Source organism: Sus scrofa, chromosome 12, assembly GCF_000003025.6.
Source record: "Sus scrofa isolate TJ Tabasco breed Duroc chromosome 12, Sscrofa11.1, whole genome shotgun sequence".
Lineage (NCBI taxonomy): Eukaryota > Metazoa > Chordata > Mammalia > Artiodactyla > Suidae > Sus > Sus scrofa.
The window spans coordinates 11172461-11191910 of record NC_010454.4 but is presented as its reverse complement, the minus strand read 5'-3'; the positions used below and the strand labels follow the sequence as shown (position 1 = coordinate 11191910).

General features: G+C 41.2%; 1 protein-coding gene across 1 annotated transcript in view; it reads right to left on the bottom strand.

Moving 5' to 3' along the window:
- The window catches only part of LOC100626206 (ATP-binding cassette sub-family A member 10), a 47445-nt gene that overhangs the window by 20720 nt on the left and 7275 nt on the right, over positions 1 to 19450 (bottom strand). Inside the window, 14 exon segments of the mRNA XM_021068074.1 lie at positions 142 to 281; positions 811 to 901; positions 3445 to 3583; positions 3822 to 3941; positions 4848 to 5025; positions 5514 to 5560; positions 5562 to 5623; positions 6944 to 7002; positions 8306 to 8474; positions 11829 to 11976; positions 13492 to 13677; positions 14134 to 14275; positions 17447 to 17612; positions 17615 to 17672. Of these exon segments, the coding sequence (XP_020923733.1) occupies positions 142 to 281; positions 811 to 901; positions 3445 to 3583; positions 3822 to 3941; positions 4848 to 5025; positions 5514 to 5560; positions 5562 to 5623; positions 6944 to 7002; positions 8306 to 8474; positions 11829 to 11976; positions 13492 to 13677; positions 14134 to 14275; positions 17447 to 17612; positions 17615 to 17672 (1705 nt within the window).

The following is a 19450-nucleotide window of genomic DNA, read 5'->3' as shown; positions in this document are numbered from 1 at the left end:
TTGGAAATGGGAGGCAGAGGACTTACGAATAAATAGTTTCATGTGTATAAGCTTTAGAACACAACTGATAGAATAACGGAAAATGCAAACAGCATAATCATGGGCTAGTGGCTGTATTCTATGTGATCACACGTAAGTTACCTGGAAATTTGTCTGTTCTCTCCAAAGGCAAACCATACACAAGTTTGTCTTCACTTTCCGCTGTTAACTTGGCGTCAGAGACGTGGCGTCTAACGAGGGACGTGGTCCCCTCCGTACCGCACATTTCGTTCCTGTGTAAACTCATGTTTCAAAAGAGGCCTGAGTCTCTCGAACTTCTCCGAGAAGTGAAAAGACAGTTTTTGGTTAAATGATATGTAAATACCACAGGCATATCCTGCCAACTTCAATCATCAGCTCTGACATTCTACAAACGGATTTGGAATATGATTTTAGATTTTAGAACAAACTGTCCTAATAGAAATGATCAATTACTTTGGGGGGTATAAATATAGACTGTTTTTCCATATAAATATTAGTCTAAAAAGTGTTATACTGAAAGATAAATACACTTTTAGAAATCTGCATGCTGAAAACCAAGAGGGAACCAACTGAAAAATGTTTGCTTTTAATTTTATTGGCGTATAGCTGACTGGCGATGTTGTGCAGAAAATATTAGTGAGGGAGATACCACGTGGTATGATTGAGTCCCCCCCCCCAAATGAAGTGAGTTTCTTACAGCTCTAAAGGATTACGTGCAATCAGGGTATAACCGTCACCCCTCATGCTGATACGCCCATGCTAAAAACAACGCCAGCCAGAATACACTACCTTAAATGATATCCAATGCCCCATTTTCGCTTCAGAAACAAAGACGACCCCGCACACTTCAGCTTCCCTTTAGACAGAAACACTTTCCTATCTGAGAAGAGAGAAAGAAACACATTCTGTGAACTCTCTATATGGGGAGGTTCTCTCCTCCGGAGACCATAACAGGCTGGGTTTTTCAACAGGAGAGCAATGGTCATACAGCTGAGCCCCCGGGCGCAGCATCACCTCTCAGGCCCACGCCTACCTTCAAGCAGAACTCAGAAATTCACACCGCGTCCCCACGGCCGAGCCCGTGGCACCAGACATTGCCCGGCTGGCCCAGCTCCTCAAGTCTCCCTCTAGCCACAGAGGTGGCTATGTAGCTTTGCAGTGTTCTCTCACCGGGGCAAAGGGACCTGCTCCAGCCCTAGCAGACCCTGGAAGCAGAGGTCTGAAGTGGGCTTATGGTTGCGTCAACGTAAATATGCACAACCCAAACACTGAGAGTTGTTTTACTGGGGGCAAAATGAAACTAGAGCCCCGGAGGCAGCATTGCCGAGAGCTCTGACAAATCGCTCCAAAGAGGTTGGGGGGCGAAGGTCAGGGTGTACGTGATTTTGGTGAAGGGGGAGGTACACGCCACAAGCAGACGTTTTACAGAAGTTCGCAGCTACTCTCGTGAGGGTTCCTGCTAGTCACGGGACGCAGACATCACCACGAAGGATTTGAGTGCTTTCTAGATACGAGGACAAGCAAGGACTGGCTCATAAAATTGTCTCCTGAGAAGTCAAACTATGTGAAGACCTGTTCTGCCAGAGCGCCCCACTCCTGAGCTCCACCCTGGGCTCCTTTCGGGGGGGCTGAGGATCGACAGCTGCAGCGGCTCATGACTCCATCTGTGCAGAGGCAGGTGGCAAGTCTTGTCTTTTTTTTTTTTTTTTTTTTTTGCCAGACCCATGGCATGCAGAAGTTCCTGAGCCAGGGATCGATCAAACCTGCACCAGAGCAGTGACCTGATCCACATCAGTAACAACACTGGATCCTTAACCACGAGGCCACCAGGGAACTCCAGGTCTCACTCCCCTGAGGCTCAGTGACTGCCACGAGAACACGCCTGGGCTGGCCTGCTGGAAGGCATGACACCTGCATGGTGGCTGAGTTACCTAAGTCACCCTAGCCAGTGACCACTCAACCACCAGACCTGTGAGTGACCCCAGTGGAGATCCAAACATCTCTCAAGGTGAACCCACGCTGAACGGCCAACTCTCCAACTCATGGACTAAATGCGTGCTTTACTGCCGTAAGGCTCTGAGTTTGGAGGTGGTTGTTACACAGAGCTTTTGAGGTAGGAGATAACTGACATAAAAAGTAAAGTCTACTTTGGAGATCCTGTCATGGCGCAGCGGAAATGAATCCGACTAGGAACCATGAGGTTGTGGGTTCGATCCCCAGCCTCGATCAGTGGGTTAAGGATCCAGTGTTGCTGTGGCCGTGGTGTAGGCCAGCAGCTGTAGCTCCGATTCGACCCCTAGCCTGGGAACCTCCATATGCCATGGGTGCAGCCCTAAAAAGCAAAAAAAAAAAAAAAAAAAAAAAAAAAAAAAAAAGAGGTAAAGTCTATTTTACCTCAGCTTTCATGGAGAAAACAGAATAGTTTTAAATGGCACACCAAATAGCAACAATTTCTCTTCCTTTACTGAGTCCCTTTCTGACTTCATTTTTTCCAAATTCTTTCTCCATACACGCTCCTGCCTCCCTGAAACCAGTCTTTCCCACCTGCCGCTATTTCCCAGGTGAATATTTGTAGATTCTCTAATTTTCCAGTCTTCACACTCAACATCTCACTCAGTGAAAGAAGGACTCTGCTCAGAAGGCAACAAAGAGTTACAAATTTATAGTCAAAAAGAATTCTTCCTAGCCTTTGTTTAAGGTCAGTTAATTATTTATGCCTGACCATAATAAGACTGTTGAATACATACACAAAATAACTAGAGAAGATCTTTTTAAAAAGATGGAGTCATAGCGTCACATGCTCAAAGACAAGATTTTTTTCTTTTACACTGCATATATCCAAACTTCCTTCTTCTGCCATTTCTAAAAAAAAAAAAAAAAAAAAAAAAAAAAATTTCCCAGATAAAAGTTTTTTTATACCCCGCCACCCGAGTTTTTTCTAAGCTATGGTAATACTGGTGCTTCAAATTTTTACATATGTGCTTTTTTCTTCCTTTCACGGCCACACCTGTAGCACACAGAAGTTTCTGGGCTAGGGGTCGAATTGAAGCTGCAGCTGCTGACCTGCACCGCAGCTCAAGGGAGGCAATGCTGGATCCTTATAACCCACGGAGGGAGGCCAGGAATGGAACCCGCAAGCTCATGGATACTAGTCGAGTTCTTAACCCACTGAGCCACAACAGGAACTCCACAAACGCATTTTTGATTTATGTAGGCTGTCAAGAAAGTTATGGACAGGAAGACACATAAAGCCTGAGTCTAGGAACTCAATGGGGGATCAGAATTCTTTGAAGGCAAAGTGTGTCTTTAAGATACACTCACACAAATGGATGGCAAACAAGATTCTCTTCTTTTAAAATCAAATTAGAGAGACTCATGCTACATCCTCATATAACTTGTGAGAATAAAGAAATCAAGAATCACCAGCCAAGAGGTCAGCCTCATCCATGAACTGGGTACAAAAAAGAATCACGTGGTCTGTTTTCCGCTCCTTCAGGAAGTTCCACACCCGGTGCCTTGAAAAAGGATCTAGTCCAGCAGTTGGTTCGTCCAGCAGCAAAACCTATGAGGGAGAAGATGTGTGGAAGCATCTTCCGCTTTAGAGTAAGGATCTTTGGAACGTAACAAGGAAAGCTGTATGATCTCTAAATTCAAATACGGTCCACCCCCAGAGCCCTAACAGGCTTGTGTTTTTATTATAAATTTTCTCTCACATTTGGCAACTAAAACAGAGTTTGGACTTTCATATGAATTTTAGATCCTGCGACCCAAATTAATCTCCAAGATATTTTTTCTCTCACCTGAGGATCTCCTAAAATGGCAATCCCAAATGTTAGTTTTCTCTTCTGTCCACCACTTAATCTTTCAGCAACGACATCTTGAAAGTTCTGTATATCTAATTCCATTATAACTCTTTTTACCTAACAAAAAATACCTGCATTAATAGAAGATATGTTACCTTAAGCAAACTTAATTCTCTAATAATTAGAAAGAAATTATCCTAGAGCTTCATTAATTAAGCTTTATTTGTGAAAGAGTAAAGTAACAGCTGAAGAAAAATATGGTCAGGAGCAAATGAAGAAAACAGTTTCTTGTACAACCACTATGGAAAACAGTATGGAGGCACCTCCAAAACTAAATATAGAACTACCATATAACCCAGAAATCCCACTCCTGGGCATACATATGGATAAAACTTTCACTGAAAAAGACACATGCACCCCTATGTTCACTGCAGCACTATTCACAATAGCCAAGAAATGAAAACAACCTACATATCCATTGACAGATGATTGGATTAAGAAGATGTGGTATATATACACAATGGAATACTACTCAGCCGTAAAAAGAACAAAATAATGCCATTTGCAACAACATGGATGAAACTAGAAACTCTCATACTAAGTGAAGTAAGGCAGAAAGAAAAGGACAAATCCCATATGATATCACTTGTATCTGGAATGTAATATACGGCACAAATGAACCTTTCCACAGAAAAGAAACTCATGGACTTGGAGAACAGACTTAGGGTTGCCAAGGGGGAGGGGAGGGAATGGAACGGACTGGGAGTTTGGGCTTAGTAGATGCAAACTACTGCATTTGGAGTGGATGAGCAATGAGATCCTGCTGTAGAGCACAGGGAACTATGTCTAGTCAGTCGTGATGGAGCCTGATGGAGGATAATGTGAGAAAAAGAATGACTGGGTCATTTTGCTGTACAGCAGAAATTGACAGAACATTGTAAATCAACTATAATAGAAAAAATTAGAAATCTGTAAACAAAGAAAATTGTTTCCAGAGTCATCAATTCTAACATGTTCATCTACCTCCTGTTCCACTTCTTTTGGCTGAATCCCTTTTATTTTAGCAAATAGCCTGAGATTTTCTCTCACAGTAAGAAAATCAAATTGAATATTGAATTGTGGACAAAATCCAGTGTTCTTTCTGATTTCTTCTGTGCTCATTATTTCAGAGAGCTGGGTATTATAGATAGCGGCTGATCCTACAGACAAAAAAATATTTAACACCAGGATATTAATTCTATGCAGAATGATAATATAGGATATTCACTAAAGAAATTTCACATTTTATAATTGCATAATTAACATATTGAGAAATTCAGATTATCTTTTTTTTTTTTTTTTTTTTTGGCCATGTCCATGGCATGCGGAGGTTCCTGGGCCAGGTATCGAACCCATACCACCACAGCAGTGACAACACTAGATCCTTAACCCGCTGAGCCACCAGGAAATTCCAAGAAATTCAGATTATTCTTGACATAAATATCAGTGTCTAAAACAAAGCATACATGGAATGATAAATAACAGCAGAATAGAGATTACAAGGGTTCTAATTTATGTAAATACAAAATAAGTATTTCCCCTTCTAAATTACTCAACTTTGTGAAAGACCAGCTTTTGAGAAACATTCTTCTTTCACATATTCAGATTGGGGAACCTGTTTTATCAGCCAACTTGTTTTGTAAAATTATGTGCTCACAAACAGTCAAACCACTAAGAATGTTGAGCAGTGTCGATTTTACCAGCTCCACCATGTCCAAGTATTGCAGGGACCTGTCCTTCACATATGTCAAGAAACGCGCCTGTTTTGGAATAAAACGTGAGTATTAGGTGTTGGACTACATTCAGATGAACGAGGCCTTTAAAAACCTGAAGGAGCAAAATGAATCTCAGCACTTCACCTCATTCGTAGCTTAGTATGTCCCTCTACAATTAAGCGCATCTGATTGCGTCTGTTTATGAAGACAAAGCACCAATGCATCTGAAGAGATTGGTTCAAGCCTGGGAGTGTAAACCTCTACTTTCCTCTCTACCCCAATCCTTCGAAGGTCACAGAATATATACCTTAACTTGTAAGGAATACAGCCAAAGCTCTGAGAGATAAAAACAGAGTAAACAGAGGATCTGCCTCCTGGACAAAGGAAAGTCTCTACTTCCATTAAGAAACAGCCTCACTGAGGGGCCCAGAGCTGGGGACGGAAGGGCCAGGTATGAAGGGAAAGGGGTAGTTTATTCCGCATGAGGAAGGAAGGAAGGAAGGAAGATCGGTGAGGAGAGGAGGGTAAAGTTTCCCCGGGCACTGGGCAGCGTGGTGCCACATCACAAAAGTGTGGGCACGCTCTCTGCAGAGGTCCGCTGGAACCCAAGACGTGTCACAGACTTTTTAATATATGCATGCTTAGGATTTGACAATTTTCCTTTGAGATTCGAAAAATCATCCAACTCCCTTGGGAAACAAAAGAGTTCCATTAGTACCCCCAAAATATTTAAGAAATTTTCCGAAGACATAAAACATACAGGATTGCACTGGGAGAGAACTAAAAATAAGAGAATCCACAGCCCAACAAAGATGATGAAGAGTCCTAAGAAAGTAGAAACGATTCCAGTGATACTCCAAGCTCAGTTTGACAAATCCATGGCAAAGATTATAAACCAGTATTTTCAACCCTATTTTTTAATAATCCTATTTTAAAATGTTTTTTATATATGCACAGAAAATTTTTTTTTGTTTTTGTTTTTTGGTTTGTTTGTTTGTTTGTTTGTCTTTTTGTCTTTTCTAGGGCTGCACCTGTAGCATACAGAGGTTCCCAGGTTCAAATGGAGCTGTAACCACCGGCCTACACCACGGCTCACGGCAACGCCGGATCCTTAACCCACTGAGCGAGGCCAGGGATTGAACCCGCGTCCTCATGGATGCTAGCCGGGTTCGTCAACCGCTGAGCCATGACGGGAACTCTGAAAATATGTATTATTAATAACTATACCTCATAGTAGAAACTTAAATTTTTTTTCTTTTTAATCCACATTCATTCTCTAACTTTCTCCTATGACTGTTTGTATTTTTAGGAAACAAAATTTTTTTTTAGTTAAAAACATCAAAACAAAGAAGTTCTTCTCTTTACCTTGCAACGCTTTTACTCTTTCAGGCTTTTCATTATATTCCTTTTTAACATTTCTGATTCTGAAAGAAAATTAAGCAACTCTGAGGTGACTACAGTTTCTAATAACACAGACGATGATAACTGCCTCTGCGCCAGTTCACGACTGAAACTGAACTTCACAAAGGAGGGATTTGGTGTGAGCTCTTGGGTGGAACGTGGAAACACCAACCAAGATGCAGAATGGACGTGCGCCTGGTTTAAGGGAAAGTGGTCAGAGGAGTCATCGTCAGGGGATCTGAAGAGGGCAGAGGCAAAAGCCTGCACCACCCCCAAAAGACAGCTGCACACACCTGCTCAGACTCCCATCACGCTTGGCCTTTCATCTAGTCCAGCGATCTCTCTAAGTTAGCAAATGAAGGGGGAGCTACAACTGAAAGAAAGGAAGGACAGAAGACAGAGTGGCAGGGAGCCCTCTCTAGCGATTATTTAATCTTTCTTCTCCTCCAGGGCAAATTTATCAAAATAGTCGCTACCCTTTGTTCCATCTCTTCACCTCACCTTTGTTCCCAACCTAAGACACACAGCTTGAGACTCGACCACAACACCAAAGCTATTTTCAGTGACGTCACCAGTGACGTTCTAATTACCAAATCCAATGGGTACTTTTCAGCCCTTGTTTCCTAAACGTCATCACTGACTGGACAACCTCATCACTCTTTTCTCCTTGTAAGGCTCCTCGTCCTTGACTCTATCCCTTGTCCTTGACCTATCCCCTTTGTCCTTGACTCTATCCCCTTTGTCCTTGACACCACCCCCTTTAGGTTTCTACGTCTTGATACTCCTGCTCGGCATCCTTTAAGGACTCCTTAAATTAGATTTACTGATCACCTGTTTTTCCGATACTCAGATCTTTATCATGCACTGTCACCCACTCTCATTGCTTCCACCATCACAAAAGAATCTCATCCTAACATTTGTGCCTTTCGACCTTTCTTCAACGTTTCACGTTTCCCTCTTCCACTTTCTACCATACACCTCCACACAGGCCTCAAACCCAGGGGGATCTAGAACACAGCTCCCGTTCCTATTATGTAACAGGCATATTTGTTTAATTACCTCACTGACTCTTTAAATTACTCAAGAAGAAGGCATTTTACTGTGGAACTGCATCACACATCTCTTAGAAATGAAGACAATGAGGCTTGGAGAGCTCCTAGTTTAGCAAAAATTCACAAAGCTCCTAATTATGAAGAAGTCTTTAAGGATGATGGAACTTCCAAAAACACATCATCTATAATATCTGACCTGTGCTTGGCCCTGCTGCAGCTTAGTTTATTAAGTTTTTACCTAAAAGTGTACAGAGTCACACGATTTGTTAGTCACCTCACGGCTTCTTTTCCATGGAGCTCTGGAGACACTGGTTCAAAAGCATCACCAGAGGAATGCTCAGGATTCATTTCATTCTCGAAGACTTCACGATGAGTATTTTGATTTGGGGACCACAATGAAGACTTCAGGAAAAACAACAGTGGAAGCCGGTGGCTGTCTTCATCTAATCAATCAAGAGGCCGTTACATATTGAATCAATCATTCTCCATCAGTAAAGAACATCTGTCTTCGTGGAGCTTGGTATCAATTTTTTCTACACATTTATGATTTTTATCAATTTTTCCAGTTTTACTGAGATGCAATTGACATGCATAACTATACACATGTAAGGCATACAGCACAATGGTTTAATTTATGTATATTCGGAAATGATGACAATATGTTCAGCTCTATCATCTCATGTAGACACAATGACTAAGAAAAAAGAAAAAACATTCCTTGTGATGAGAATTCTTAGGATTTACCCTCAACAACTTTTCTGTACGTCCTACAGCAGTGTTAACTATGGTCACCATGCTGGACACTATATTCCTAGTACTTACAACTGGCCTTCTGTACCGTTTAACCACCCTCCTCCAATTTCCTCCCCCCCCAACCCTATATCTCTGGTAGCCATAAGTCTGATCTCTTCTTCTATAAATCTGTGGGGGGGGGGCTTGTTGTTATTTTTTAGATTTCACATAACAGCGAGACAGTATTTTCTATCAATTTTGAATCTGTTATTATATGGAAAATTCATGTTTATAATGTTCAAGGTAAACTATGACAGAGATATTAAATTTAAGACACTGTGTTGGCCTTTAATACATCCTCAGCTCTGGCTCATAAAACTAAAACTTTATCAAAGACGATAAAGCTCAGCTATAATGGAAAAATAAAAATCATAAAAAATAAAATAAAAAGACATAAATAAATTGTATCTAAAAGAGGAAGAAAAAAAGAAGAAGATAAAGTTGTAGCTGTAGGAAATCATATCAAGCAGCAGGAACTCAGATAAACAGACAGAGAGAGAAACGTGAGCAAGTGCCGGACCCACAGAAGGGCTGAAGAGGAGGAGATATGACCACAGAGAACTTCCAGAAGCAAGAAAGCAAAAGCTGTTAAGACATACAGAAAAAAATGTAAGGGCAAAGTACAGCTGGAAAACAAGTGTCTTTGAAGAAGAGAGAAGCGAAAAGAATCATGTGCTGTGGCTTTAAAGGCAGAATACAGGAAAACAGAAACACTCAGAGACGAAAATAAGATACAGCGGAGTTCCCACTGTAGTGCAGTGGATTAAGAATCTGGCTACAGTGGTTCAGGTTGCTAGGAAGGTGCAGGTTTGACCCCTGGGCTGGCACAGTGGGTTAAAGGTTCTGGCACTGCTGCAGCTGTGGTGTAGGTTGCAGCTGTGGCTCAGATTCAGTATCTGGCCAGAGAATTTCCATATGCCATGGGTGCAGTCACTAGAAAAACAGTAATAATAAAAAAAATAAACAAACAAAAAAACCCAGCTGGAGCCAAACTGGCTAGAGAGGGGAATTAGCCTGTGAATAAGCAAAAGAAAAAAGGGGGAGGGGAAATTAAAATTGAGAAATAAATTTATTTTATTTTTATTCGTTTAACTGGAGAAGAGCCAGCTAATTATGAATGAGTGGAAGACTTAATAAGAAGTGGAAATGTTACCTATTAAAAATAGGAATTAAATTCTAGATGGAAGTATTAGAGAAGAAAATCACTTTTAACACAGTTAACCAAACATTTAGGAAAGGACAAACATAACATGGCACAGAGGTGTGATGGGGTAACACTAACTCTGGAGTATTAAAAGTTAATGCCTTCCTCTGCGCATTGGAAAGAGTTCTGATTTTCATACCGGCTCGCTTCCTGGACCTGGGGGGGACCAAAAGCAAACTGATTTGATTTATGTTGCAAAGGGCCATGAGCAATGGGAAAAAGAGACAATAAGAAGCTCCAAAAGGAGGAAGATAATGGGAAAATGGAGAAGAGCCCCCCCCCCATTTAGTTGGGGGACATTTTAAGAGTTTAGAGAAAAGGAAGTTTTTACAGCCACTGCTGTATGAGTGCAAGAGAAAGCGAGTGCGTATACAAGCAGATGAACTCAGGGATTGGAATTCCCATTTTACAGGTTTGAGAAATGACAGTAAAGCAATTTTTTAAAATTATTCAGACACTAGAGTGCTGATTCTCTGCCTGTGACCTGTGCCAAGGCAAGGATATATGTTAACTTGGTTTAATAAGCTTTAGATATATTATATGCTACTTCTCGGCTCAAAGAAGAAATGGCATTTAATTTTGAGAAATCATTTATTCACAAGATTAACTCTGCGAAATACTTTTGAAGGCAATTTGCTAAATGCATAAAAAATAACTTATTTCAAAATGATATGTTATGAAATTTTAAAATAAAATGTTAATGGAATGACAAAGAGGCACAGGGGACAAAAACCTAAAATCATAGTGTAATGGAAATAAAGAACATGAAACAAATAGAAGCTGAGAAGAAAACTGTATTTTTAGAGTAGAACACCTGAATTCAGATAAAAGAAGATATCTAAATAAATAGGGTTTATGAGGAGAGAAATATTCAGATTCTGACACATAAGAAGGGATGATGTATGTGTGAGTAAAATCTGTGAATTCATTTGGGCAAAAGGGAATATAAGAATATAAGCTCTGGAAGTTCCCGTTGTGGCTCAGTGGTTAATGAACCCAACTAGGATTCATGAGTATGCGGGTTCGATCCCTGGCCTTGCTCAGTGGGTTAAGGATCCGGCGTTGACGTGAGCTGTGGTGTAGGTCGCAGACACGGCTCAGATCCTGCGTTGCTGTGGCTGTGGCTGTGGTGTAGGCCAGCATCTGTAGCTCCTATATGACCCCTAGCTGAGAACTTCTTTCCATTTGCCACGGGTGCAGCCCTAAAAAGAAAAAAAAAAAGAATATTAGTTCCTCAGATTATATGTGCACGGGAATTTTATAATCATTATTTAAAAGTTGTTTATAGAGTTTATTTTATTAATTTGTAAAACACTGTATAAAGCATTCTTGTTAGGCTGATCTTCTCCATAAAGAGAGAGAAGACTCATCTGTTAACTTATATTTGTTTCTTCATATTTTGAGATTCAGAAGAGCAAGTTTACGGGGGCCAAATATTAGCAAGATCAATTTAACGAACTACCTTAACGCCAGTGAGTTCAATTCAAGCACAAAAAAGAATCATTCTCCAAGAGCTGTTTTCCTTTCCTTTTCTTTCCCCAGCTAATACACACACACACACACACACACACACACTCCCTACCTCTATAAAACATAAAAGCCAACAGAAATGCAAAGTATTTTTAATTAAAAGGTCTTAACATACTTCCACTCAGAACATTAAATTGCGAGATGGAAATGAGGAAGTTCTAGTGTTTAGACTGTTTCTCCTTTCCTCTGCAATCAGAAAGGCTCCTTAATCACCAGTCCACAAAGAATGAGACATTCCCTTAAAAGAAACAGAGTTGTTTTAAATTCTTACCAGGCAAAACACGCTCAAAATATAATGTTAACATCAAATAGAGAAAAGTGTCAAATGCCAAAATGAAAAAAGTCATTATCATCATATATGACTCTCCAGAAGGATCAGGAAAAACAACACCATTCACGTAATAAGCCCGGTGTAAAATCTGAGATGAAAAAGAATTTAAAAAGTAAAAGTTAGATGACTCTGTAACACCAAAGTTTGTTTTTTTTTTTTCCCCACATCCATAGCATGTAGAAAATCCTGGGCCCAGGATGGAACTAGTACCACAGCAGCAACCAAGGCCACAGCAGTGACAAGCCAGATCCTTAACTCACTGTGCCACAAGGGAACTCCAAAACTAAATTTTTTTTTAATGGTGCAGCATAAACAAATATAATTCACATGTTAATAGTCTTTCCTTTTCTTGTTTTTTTTAATTTTTCTATTTAAATTTTTATTTATTTATTTACTTGCTTATTTATTTATTGATGGCTGTGCCCACAGCATGCAGAAGTTCTGGGCCAAGGATCAAACCCATGCCACAGCAGTGACCCGAGCCACAGCAGTGACAATACTGGACCGTCACCACAAGGCCACCAGGAACACCTTACCGTCCTTTTCTTCAAAAACTGCACGGTGAAGCTGTTAGCAGAATTGTTGCTGTTTACAGACCAAATTATTGTCACAAAGGGTCAGAAATGTTCTTTGAGAAAGTAAAACAACTAAATAACCGAAATCGATCAGAAGGTTTCAGAAGGGAATTTAGAGATGTGAGCAAGCGACCAAAAGTAACATTCTGGGAAGAGAAACTGAATGGGCAGTGAAACTGGAGGATACTGAAAGGAAATCTAAAATCCTCAGTAGTCAGATGCTGCAGAAATGGCCAAATATTAAATAAACATGGAAGACTTGAAGAGATTCATTTTAAGGATAATGAAGAGCACAGAAAACAAAGATAAGGAAGATAAGAGCTAGCCTGCACACAGCAGGGGTCAGGCACTGTTCTAACACTATACATGGACAACGCGCGCGCGGTGAGGTCTCACAATGACCCCCATGAGGTGAATTCTACCGCCCTCCTCATTCTGCAGTGACTTGCCCAAGGTCACCCAGCTGTCAACTGGCAGAGCTGAGCCTGATTCATGCCTCATGGCCCTAACTCGGCCCTCCTAACCTCCACCTTTACTGCCTCTTTAAATGGGAGATGCAATCCAGCGTCTGAGTGGTCTGATAATGAGCAATTATTTTTCTTATATAAGTTTTCTAAGATTTTACACATAATCTTTTGTGTTTATCATTTTGATAAAAAAATTTTTATTTAGCTTTCCTTTTTTTTCAAGGCCACACCTGTGGCATATGGAGGTTCCCAGGCTAGGCACTGAATCAGAGCTGTGGCTGCCAGCCTACACCACAGCCACAGCAACTAACTACAAGTCGCAGCCTGCAGCAACACTGGATCCTTAACCCACTGAGCAAGGCCAGGGCATCAAACCCGCATCCTCATGGATGCTGGTCAGGCTCTTAATCCATGGAGCCACAAGCTTACTCCTAGATAGCTTTTCAATAGCAGCATTTCTTAAAATGCAGGGTGACTGACCATTTCATTTTACAAAGTACTGAACTCTTCAATAATTTCGAAAATCTAATATGTAAAATCATGAAATGGTTTCGCTCTTACCTGAGCCATTCCAGCAGTGAAGGCAAAAGGGCTGAAAGGACCGAAGGCCCACTTCAGCGGTGAAGGAAGCTGTGTGTACAGTGCAGTGAACTCGAGACACCCCCAAAACACGGTGAAGAGAAACCCAACCAAACCCGCAGGAATCAGTTTCCTTACCAACACGTTCAGAAGGAAAGCCAGTGCTATCTGAAGGAAGGAAGAAAGATGGGTTCCCATTGGTACATTATTTCCTGTAAGAATCTTCAATAGTAATACTGTTCATTCATTTCTCACACAGACAAAACACTTTCTCAAAACATACAGAAACCAGGATACAAGACAAGCAGTTCTACCCTACCGATTTCCTGAGGAAATACTTTTTTCGTTTGTTTGTTTGCATTTTTAGGGCCACACTAGCGGCATGTGGAGGTTCCCAGGCTAGGCATGGAATCGGAGCTGCAGCTGCCTGCCTACCCCACAGCCACAGCAACGCCGGATCCTTAACCCACTGAGCAAGGCCAGGGATCGAACCGGCAACCTCAGAGTTCCAAGGCAGATTCGTTTCCGCTGAGCCACAATGGGAACTCCTTGAGGGAATACTTTTATTTGCTCATATATCTGAGACCTAGAACAGGTGGAGAGACATATATTTTGCAAACTCACCACAGACAGGCCATATAGGATAAAGAGTGCGACTATCACCATGAAGCCAGTAATGACTATAATTTGGACAAGTGTTATGACCAGAGCCATAAAAGCGGATATGATGATGATGAAGCCAGCGTCCATCAATGCCCAAGAGAGCCTATGACGGAAACAAAGGGTTAATTCAAAATGTTGCACATGCGAATGTTTAAAGAGGCAGTGTGCGAGACAATTCAGAGGACACAGTCTGAAAAACGACATAGTTGAGTCCCGTCTACTATGAAATTGTGGCTGAGGTGGAGTTCCCTTGTGGCGCAATGGATTACGGAGCCAGTGTTGTTACTGCAGAGACCCAGGTTGCTGTTGTAGCACAGGTTCAATCCCTGGCCCAGGAGCTTCAACATGCCACAGGCACAAATAAAAAATTAGTAAATAGGAGTTCCCGTCGTGGCGCAGTGGTTAACAAATCCGACTAGGAACCATGAGGTTGCGGGTTCAGTCCCTGCCCTTGCTCAGTGGGTTAAGGATCCAGCGTTGCCATGAGCTGTGGTGTAGGTTGCAGATGCGGCTCGGATCCAGCGTTGCTGTGTCTCTGGCGTAGGCCAGTGGCTACAGCTCCGATTCGACCCCTAGCCTGGGAACCTCCATATGCTGCGGGAGTGGCCCAAAGAAATAGCAAAAAGACAAAAAAAAAAAAAATTAGTAAATAAGTAAAAATAAAATTGTGGCTATGTGCATTTTAGCTGTGTGATCAGGGCCAAATTTCTTGTCTTTTCTCACCTCCTCTGTAAAATGAAGTTAATTGTACTAGCTATCTCACATGGCTGTTCGAGGATTAAATAGAATAATGCATGTGAAGACGTTAGCTTAGCAATTATTATTATTATTATTTTTGTCTTTTCTAGGGCCTCACCCACAGCATATGACGGTTCCTAGGCTAGGGGTCTAATCGGAGCTGTAGTCACCGGCCTACGCCAGAGCAACGGCAACGCGGGATCTGAGCTGTGTCTGCGACCTACGCCACAGCTCACGGCAACGCCGGATCCTTAACCCACTGAGGGAGGCCAGGGATCAAACCCACAACCTCATGGTTCCTAGTCGCATTCGTTAACCACTGAGCCACGAGGGGAACTACCTTAGCAATTATTATAATTACCTTTACAACATTATTTTACCTATTCTCAGTTATTACGATGAAATAATACTAGTATTGTTGTTAGGCTATTGTATTCTGTTTCTTGATTAAAAATAACTAGGAATATTCTAATTTTAATATTTTCTGCATCTCTCCTGGAGAACCAGAATTCTCAGTGCATAAAAACGGGGATACAGTTCTAATATGGAAGAGGTCAATTAAAAGCCCTAGAGTATTGTGTTTGAACTGCAAGTATCAGCGTGAACTCACAAGACATCTTTAAGGTGTGTATTTCATTCTATATATAATAGGTAGAATACATATCATTATTTTCTGTCTCTACCCCCTCCTCCTAAAAAGGCCAGAATAAGTGACTAAACCCATAACAAAGGCTATTTCTAGCCCACAATCGTCTTGAAATATATTCCAACTATAAGATACTGGAACATTGCCTTTGGAATGGATTAGCACTGAGATCCTGCTGTGAAGCACTGGGAACTATGTCTAGTCACTTATGATGGAGCATGAGAATGTGCGAAAATAGAATGTGCACATGTGTGTGTAAATGAGTCACCATGCCGTACAGTAGGAAAAAAATTGTATTGGGGAAATAACTATTAAAAAATAATAATAATAATAAAGTAACCTAAAAAGATTTTATAAAAAAGATACTGGAACATCTTATAGCAAGGAATCCATCAAAAAAAATGGAGTCCCTGCTGTGGTGCAGTGAGTTTCAGAATCCGACTGCAGTGTCTGAGGTTGCTGCGGAGGTGTGGTTCCATCCCCTGCCTGGTGCAGTGGGTTAAAGGATCTGGCATTGTCCCCGTTGTGGCTCAGATTCAATCCCTGGCCCAGGAGCTTTCAGGTGCTGCAGGGAGAGCCATTAAAAAAAGTCAGAAACCAACCTGAAGTAGCTCCCTTTGGCCAAAGATGGAACAATGGGAGTTTGAATAAAAACAATATTCATAGTGGATTAAAGCCTACTAGACATGTTTAAATCCATGAGTTTATAAGGATATTTTTCAAACTATCCATCTTTGGAGGATTTTAGCAAAACAGTTAATTATCTCAAAAACTAATAAAGGGGGAAAAATCAAGCAAAAATTATGTTTTAATCATTGTCTTATCTTTTTCCTATCCCGCCCTCTTTTTAAAAGATGAGCCCCAAGAGGAGCTAATCTTAATTCACGTATATTTAAATCAAATCCTCTCACTTGTTAAGGTTCATAGAATTGAAATTACTAGAATTCCATGTAAAAGCACTGTACAGTTGGAGATTACTATGGATAATTTTCATGATGTATTCATAATATTTTTTATAAGAAATTACTCTCAAGATTCTTTAGAAGTTCTGCATTCTTTTTTTTTTTCTTGTCTTTTTTTTTTTTTTTTTCCATTTATTGGGCCACTCTCGCAGCATATGGAGTTCCCAGGCTAGGGATCTAATCAGAGCTGTAGCCACCGGCCTACGCCAGAGCCATAGCAACTTGGGATCAGAGCCGCATCTGCGACCTACACCACAGCTCACAGCAACGCCGGATCTTTAACCCGCCGAGCGAGGGCAGGGATAGAACCCACAACCTCATGGTTCCTAGTCGGATTCATTAACCACTGTGCCATGACGGGAACTCCGGGAGTTCTGCATTCTTGAGCCTTAGTTGGGTAAAACAGATTGTAGCAAAATTTGTACTTGACCAGGAGAAAAGTGGAAGAAGGTAAAATATATAAGAATTTTATAAGAACTCTATCAGCTTTACCTTAATACCTGGGATGTCTGCATCTGGTAAGAGGTTTTACATTGTCAAAGTGATACTTTTTATGCATATTATTTATTTTTAAAATCTCTATTCTTTATCTTTGTTGAGAAAGAGAGGCAAAGAGCATGTTTACACAATAACTAGTGTGATATCAACTAAATTTTAAAAATTTAGCCAATGCAAACCCTGCTATCTTGGACAGATCTATATCAGGAAACCTTTCTGCTGCTGATAAATCCATCATACTTTTTCTCAACTCAGGGAAGCATAAGCACGATCCTTATTTTCTACTGCTACTGACATCTAATGCAAGTAAGGTCATTAAATTGAATGCACGCAAAACCAACCTGTGAATGCATCTAATTTCTTTTATAACCCAATGAGTTTCCATGTTTTTGGATGAGTGCTACACAGGTGCAACAGCACCTTCACTTACCAGAATGCTGACTCTCGGAGGCCCATCAGTGTCATCAGTTTCTTACATTTTTTTCTTTCCTTTGTCATGTTTAATGATGCAACGTGCACAAAAGGGGAGAAACAAACTACACAAATAAAAATAAACCATTCATTTACAGTTTCTTGCCGAGAAATGAAAGGGGGTTCCTCATATTTATTCCAATCACTGATGTCAACTCTTCCATCACGGAATGATTAGTTGTGACCTAAATCGGATATTAACAAACAAATGTATGACATTAACTATAGAAGAAATACATCAGAAAACCACACACCTTGTGGGGTTTTGTTTCTTTTCATTTTCATATAGTTCAATTTAAAATATGTGAGACAGAGAGATGGAGAGATGGAGAGATAGACAGACAGGCAGACAGAGACAGACAGACAATAGATGAGCTGAAAAAAATAAACTACTCCCTTAGCTCAAGCAAGAGATGATAATGGCTTGGACAACTGCTGGTGGCAGAGTTGAGAAGTTGGCAGATTTGAGCTTAGAATTAACCGGGCTGGATGAGAGACGGGATGAAATGAGTGAAGCAGAGGAAGTGATCTCTGATGATCCCCAGCTAAGTGAATGGCTTTGGTATTCACGGAGATAAGGAAACATTTTAGACTCCGTCACATTTGGAGAAAAACATCCCCATATGCAGTTGTGAACCATGCTAGTCTGACTTACTTATGGGGCATCAAAATAAACAGTCAAATACTTGGGACCAGACCTCACCCACCACCTGTTTTTGTAAATAAAGTTTCACTGGATCACAGTCATGCCCACTGGTTTATGGATGATTGCACATGAAAACAGCAGGGTTGAGTATCTGCAGCAGGTACAGTCTGGCCCCCAGAGCCTAGATTATTTGCTATCTGGTGCTTTACAGCATGAGTTTGCTGGTCAACAGATTGAAGCAGGGTTCTTGGAGTTACCAGCATGTAAATTATAATTAAATATAAGGAAATGCATGGCATTCTCTAGAGAAAGTATATAGGAAGGAGAAAGATGTCTAGGATAGAACCTTGCAGAATTACAGATTTAAAGAAGTGAAAGGGAGTTCCCGCTGTGGCCCAGCAGTAACAAACCCGACCAGTATCCATGAGGCCCTCACTCAGTGGGTTAAAGACTCAGCCTTGCTATGTGTGGTGTAGGGTCACAAATGCAGCTTGGATCTGGCCTTGCTGTGGCTGTGGTGTAGGCCGACAGCTGTAGCTCTGATTCAACCCCAAGCCTGGAAACTTTCATATACCACAGATATGGCCCTAAAAAGACAAAAAATAAAATACAACAAAATAGGAGTTCCCATAGTGGCTCAGTGGTTAATGAATCTGACTAGGAACCATGAGGTTTTGGGTTCGATCCCTGGCCTCACTCAGTGGGTTAAGGGTCCGGCGTTGCCATGAGCTGTGGTGTACACAGCTTGGGTCCATCGTTGCTGCGGCTCTGGCGTAGGCTGGTAGCTACAGCTCCGATGAGACCCCTAGCCTGGGAACCTCCTTATGCCATGGGAGCAGCCTTAGAAAAGGCAAAAAGACAGACAGACAGACAGACAGACAGACAGACAGAAAGAAAGGAAGGAAGGAAGGAAGGAAGAAAAAGAAAGAAAGAAAGAGAAAGAAAGAAAGAAAGAAAGAAAGAAAGAAAGAAAGAAAGAAAGAAAGAAAGAAAGAAAGAAAGAGAAAGAAAGAAAGAAAGAGTGAGAGTGTGATGCTGGATAAGACTGCAAGAATGGCAGGGAAAGTGAAGGAAAACCAGGTGAATGCTATGATTTTTAGTTCAAAGATGAAGTAAGACAGGGAAGGAAAAATGTCACTTGTCACTTGGCCTGAGCATCGTTACTGACCTTAGAAAAATCCGCTTTGGCTGTGTGCTGGGAACAGGAGCTACACTGAGGCGAGTCAACCCTCTCAAAAAGTGGAGGCAATGAAGGGCATGTGCCTGAGGAGGAAACGTGCACGAGAGAAGCGCTTGATGAGATGTGCAGACATTCAC